Source organism: Bidens hawaiensis, unplaced genomic scaffold (genome assembly GCF_021521415.1).
Source record: "Bidens hawaiensis isolate Kalapana, Puna unplaced genomic scaffold, B.hawaiensis_p1.1 tig00003022_1, whole genome shotgun sequence".
Lineage (NCBI taxonomy): Eukaryota > Viridiplantae > Streptophyta > Magnoliopsida > Asterales > Asteraceae > Bidens > Bidens hawaiensis.
The window spans coordinates 297,321-303,135 of record NW_027491163.1 but is presented as its reverse complement, the minus strand read 5'-3'; the positions used below and the strand labels follow the sequence as shown (position 1 = coordinate 303,135).

The 5,815-nt window shown below is 40.6% G+C and overlaps 1 protein-coding gene across 1 annotated transcript; it reads left to right on the top strand.

Moving 5' to 3' along the window:
- Positions 1-278: 278 nt before the first annotated feature.
- On the top strand, positions 279-2,201 carry LOC143622102 (uncharacterized). The gene is made up of 3 exons (XM_077093344.1): positions 279-467; positions 663-1,083; positions 1,573-2,201. The coding sequence occupies exons 1-3, from the start codon at positions 279-281 to the stop codon at positions 2,199-2,201; spliced, it is 1,239 nt and encodes a 412-aa protein (XP_076949459.1).
- Positions 2,202-5,815: the final 3,614 nt, after the last annotated feature.

Genomic DNA, 5,815 nt, shown 5'->3' with positions numbered 1-5,815 from the left:
TGAGTTTCAGGTTAAGAAGATGATGCATTATCGCTTGGACGTGCACGAAGCTACTTGGACGGTGAAGGGCATTCGGGATTTGAAGATTTTATTATTAAACATTTATTTTTAAAAGTTTTGTTTTTTTTATTACAGATAATTATGTTGGTTTTGGGAAAAATTCCCGGGTTTTGGGAACTTATTTTGTTATTTACGTTTTCTGCTGAATTATACTCTGTGATGCTTATTTTAATGAAAAGAATTGTTTTTAAGTTTAATTATTTTTACGAGTGTTTTGAATGATTACCAACTGTGAGGTTCCTGGGGTTCCCACATGCACAAAACCTCGTAAGCAACTTTATATCATAGAAGCCGACGATTATGAGGAAGTATTAGTGGAAGAGATGGGATCTGACAAAGAGGATGAAGCCGAACATCATATCTCTGTCCATGCCTTAACGGGTATCCCGTCTTACTCGACTATGCGGGTGAGCGGATCAATGGGGACCCGTTAACTACACATACTTATCGACTCGGGATCGACACATAACTTCCTTAAGGACATATTGGCAAAGAAGTTACAATGTGAAGCACTGACTATATCACCGGTGACCGTAGGGGTGGCGGATGGAAAGAAACTCACTAGTACCCAAGTTTGCTGAAACTTCTAATGGAACATGCAGGGAAATTGGTTCACAACTGAAGTACTATTGTTGCCCCTCGAAAGCTATGATATGATCTTAGGGGTGCAATGGCTCCTACCGCTGAATGATATTTTGTGGAACTTCCAAAAAATGACAATGAAGTTTGAATTAGCCGGTAAGAGTTATGAGCTAAAAGGATTGCAAAATAATTTGTTTGCTGTATGCTCCCTTGAGAAGGTGGATAAACATGCTAGGACAGGAGACTTACAATTATTTAGCCTACATCTAACCAACGGGGAACACGGTGACAACTACCATTCCCGAGTGGTGAATTTCCCGAGTGAACAGGAAGGAGCCAACCGGTGGAAAGAGTTGGTGGCCCAATTCCCACAGGTTTTTCAGGTACCCACGGGTCTACCGCCTCAGCGCCAGTTCAACCACAAGATCGTGTTGAAGGAAGGTACTACGCCCATTAGTATACGTCCTTATCAGTACCCAGCGGTTCAAAAAGATGTGATTGAGAAAACCACTCGGGAGCAATTAGATTCGGGGGTCATTCAGAACAGCCAAAGCTCCTTCACGGCCCCGGTAGTTCTCGTAAAGAAAAAAGATGGCCAATGGCGAATGTGTATGGATTATAGGCGACTCAACGAAGCTACGGTAAAAGATAAATTTCCGATTCCACTTATCGATGAATTATTAGATTAGTTGGCAGGAGCGACTTTTTTTCCTAAGTTGGATCTACGATCCGGGTATCACCAAGTGAGGATGGCAACCGAAGATGTACCCAAAACAACATTTCGCACTCACGAGGGGCATTATGAATTCCTCGTTATGCCCTTTGGCCTGACCAACGCCCCGCACCACGTTTAAAGCCCTTATGAACCATATATTTAAGCCCATGCTTAGGAAGTTGGTATTGTTTTTTTTATGATATTCTCGTATATAGCCGGAGCGAGGAAGACCACCGTCAACATCTGGAACGGGTCCTTACGATGTTGCAAGCCAACAAGTTTTTTTGCTAAGGAATCAAAGTGTGTATTTGGGGGACGAGCAATTGAATACCTCGGCCACATTATAGCGAAGGAGGGAGTGAGCACAGACCCCAAAAAAATTGAAGCGGTACAACAATGGCCGATACCGAAAACGGTCAAACAGCTCCAAGGTTTTTTGGGTTTGGCCTGGTACTACCGGCGGTTTATACATTCCTTTGGAATGATCACCCGACCACTCACGGATTTATTGAAAAAACATGCGTTTAAATGGGGAATGGAAGCACAAAATGCCTTTGATAGTCTCAAGAGTGCACTCACTTCAGCACCGGTTCTAACACTACCCGATCCCGCCAAGCAATTTGTGATTGAAACTGATGCATCGGCAGGGGGAATAGGTGCGGTTTTGATGCAAGACCGACACCCGATTTCTTTTTTATCTCGAGCTCTGTCGCCGAGGCAGAATGCGTTATCCGTGTACGAGAAGGAGCTATTAGCTATCATGTTGGCAGTGAAACAGTGGCATTATTACCTTGTTACGGGTCCGTTTGTCATTCACACTGATCAAAAGAGTCTTAAACAGTAGCTTACTCAAAAGGTGACCACTCCCTTAAAACACAAATGGTTAGCGAAACTCATGGGGTACGACTATTGCATTGAGTACAAAAAGGGGCGAGAAAATGTGGTAGCGTATCCACTGTCACGAGTGCAAGGATCGGAATTATTTGCTACAGCGGTGTCGCAATTAGAGCCGCTTCTGTTGGACAGGGTAATAGAGAGCCAAAAGAATGACATCGATTTGCAACAGTTGATAAGTAAGGTCACGGCTGGGGAAGGCCACTCCAAATACAACTGGAATGGGAAATGGTTGACGCGGGAAAACCGGATGGTGGTGGGTAATGATACAGGCCTACGTGACGAAATGGTAAAAATGTGCCATGACTCGCCAGTAGGGGGCATTTAGGAGTGAGAGCCACGGTGCAACGGTTGAAAGGACTGTTCTTTTGGAAAGGTATTAACTAGGTGGTGCGACGAGTAGTGCGTAAATGTGATACATGCATGCGGGCAAAAAGCGAGAATGTGGCCTCACCGGGGTTAATGCAACCGTTGCCGATACCGGAGATGATCTTTACCGATATATCGATGGACTTTATTGGTGGTTTGCCAAGAGTCAAGAATAAAGACACCATCTTGGTGGTGGTGGATCGCCTCTCGAAGTATGGGCATTTTATGTTGTTAGGTCACCCCTTTTCAGCAAAGGATGTCGCCCAAGTTTTCTTAGATAACGTGTACAAGTTGCATGGCTGCCCAAGTTCCATCGTTTCAGACCGTGACCCGATCTTTTTGAGTTCATTTTGGACGGAGTTTTTACACCTTCAAGGGATTGATGCTAAGTTGTCAACGGCGTACCACCCACAAACTGACAGCCAAACTAAGGTGGTAAACCGGTGTTTAAAGGGGTAGTTAAGGTGCATGGTTATGGAACGCCCACACACATGGGCCAAATGGGTAGCGATGGCTGAATGGTGGTATAACACCACGTTCCATTCTTCATTGGGATGAACTTCGTTTGAGGCCTTATACGGGTATCGTCCTCCGCTACACATACCCTATATTCCAAAAGATACGGATGATAACGAGGTGGATGAAGTTAAAGCGGCTATTCGGGTGCTAAGACAGTCACTTCTAAAAGCACAGAACCGTATGAAGCAGCAAGCGGATAAGCGTCGTTCAGAGAGAAAGTTTGAACCGGGTAAGTGGGTGTATCTCAAACTCCAGCCTTACATGCAGAACTCGTTACGGGTACACAAACACTCGAAACTCACTCCTAAGTATTTTGGGCCATTTTTGATCGTTGAAAAAGTGGGGGCAGTAGCATATAAACTTGATTTACCGGAAGAGGCTCATATTCACCCTGTCTTCCATGTGTCCTTGCTTAAGGGGCCGTGTGGGCCTCCAGAAAAGATTGTTCCTTTACCGGTGGAAGCTCGGTTTAACCTCCAACCACTGGTAGTGCTAGATAGAAGATTGGTAAAAAAAAGGTAATCGGGTGGCTATGAAGGTGCTCATACATTGGAAGGATCAAACCACTCAAGATGCTACGTGGGAGTTTTTAGATGAACTGAAGCTGCGTTTTCCGGACTTCGCCGAGCTCACTCTTCAGGACAAAAGTGGCTAAGGAGGTGGTCTTGATACGTTTATTAGTAGTTTTTGCATTTGGGTTTTAATTGTTGCATGGGCCAGGGACCATTATGGCTTTTTGTTATTCTTGTGGGTTGTTTTGTAAACTTTGCATATTGGTTTTAATTTAATTTAGTGGTTCGATTCTTGGGAGATCATCCAGAGAATCAGTTTATTTCCTTCTCCTAGTTTTTCTCTAATCAAACCCTAACACACAAACTATATTCGAACAACTTATGCATATGCAGAACAAAGGAAGAATATCAAAATTGTTACCCGAATCCAGTAGCAACCGAAATAGCTGATGAGTTAGGAAGCCTCTGGGCAACAGTGCCGCTAATTGGTGGCGGCTAGTATAGTAAGATGATTTAGTGGTGGTGCAACGATGTTGGTTTGATTTCAATTTCAATCACCAACAAATATGCAGAGAGTTCATCGAACGGCTAAAAAAATTGATGGAAGTTTAATGACCTCCCTATTCTTACGTTGAGTTTGTTTATGCATGGATCATGATTTGGGAGGTAAGTACGAACAAAGTCAACAAGCCATTTATAAAAAAAATGTTTTTGGATAAAATAAGCTAAATACATTCAAAGACCAAAGTCAACAAATCATTTATAAAAAAAACGGTTTTGGATAAAACAATCTAAATACATTCAAAGACCAGTAGCTTAGTTCTTCAATTTTGGGTTGAAAACGAGCCGAGCCGAGTCGACTCTGAGCTTGACTCGTTTAACTTATATGGAGCTCGAGCTCGACTAGTTTCGAGCTTTATTTTCAAAGCTCGAACTTAGCTCGTGAGTAGATTTTTAAACTTGAGCTCGGCTTGTGAGTAGATTTTTAAGCTCGAGTTTAGCTCAGGCTCGACTCATTTATTATTTATTAATTATTTTTTATATATTTATAATTATTTTATATATTTTTTTCAATTGTAATTTTATCTATAAAATAATATATATTATTTATTTATTTTTTTATTTATTTTTCATAACATTATATATATATATATATATATATAAATTAATAACTATTAAATATATATTTTTAAAAAATATATAATGACAAACTGATTAGGCTTGCGAGCATTTACTTTCAGCGGCACTAGGGTGATGATGGAGACTAGGCGAGTAGATGACATTCATTAGTTGAATCCTTGAACTTAATATGTTTTAGCTCACCACACTATCGTGTTTTTGGGCGAGGGTTCAAGTACATTGGGCATTAGGTGAGGGTTTTCTCCAGATCGAAAGACTAGTGTATCCCGATGTGGTGAGTTTAGCCAGTAACTCATTCGGAAGATTCTTTGGCCGTTGGCTTGCGAGCCGGCTCGAGCTCGATAAGTGAAGCTCGGGCTCGTTTATTAAGCGAGCTTACTTTCAGGCTCGATTATTCTCGGCTCGATCAAGCTTTTTAACGAGTCGATCTCGAGTAGCTCGCGAGCGGCTCGGCTCGTTTGCACCCATGGTTCATCTTGCTGAAGTAGACGTATGTTTCGGATGTTCGATCCCACGCCTTGACTTCTTTTCTTTTACTTGTTTGTACTTTGTTGGAATTCAATTGCAAAGTTCTAAATAGTATATGTATATTATGTGTATATTAATATTAATAAATTCATAATATTATATCAACATACTTCTTAGAAAAAAAATTAATACTATTAGAAAATAATAATAATAATAATAATAATAATAATAATAATAATAATTTATATATTTAACAAAAGTTTGTAATTAACCGTTCCTTAAAATGGAGTTAGAATATTTCCTACGCAATTCCAACGAAATCTATTAGTTATATTATTTTTGTATTCTTTGTTACGCATTTCTCACGAAAAGGTTACACAAAAGCGACAACTAATTTTTTTGTTGGAAATGTGTTAAAATATTTTCAAAATTTTGTTGCAATTGTCACAATTCTGTTGCAAATTTAGGGTTTTCCTTTTGCGTAGGAATTTCGTTATAAATGTGTTGGAAATGGCGTTTGTAAGAATTGCGTTGGAAATTTGTGTAGGAAACATTA

Bases quoted from the DNA above. Each gene is read 5' to 3' on its own strand.
- LOC143622102 (XM_077093344.1), top strand. From the start codon at position 279: ATGATTACCAACTGTGAGGTTCCTGGGGTTCCCACATGCACAAAACCT. The intron at 468-662 runs GTGAGCGGATCA...TGGAACATGCAG, and splicing joins CGTCTTACTCGACTATGCGG to GGAAATTGGTTCACAACTGA. The intron at 1,084-1,572 runs GTACTACGCCCA...TCTCGTATATAG, and splicing joins CAAGATCGTGTTGAAGGAAG to CCGGAGCGAGGAAGACCACC.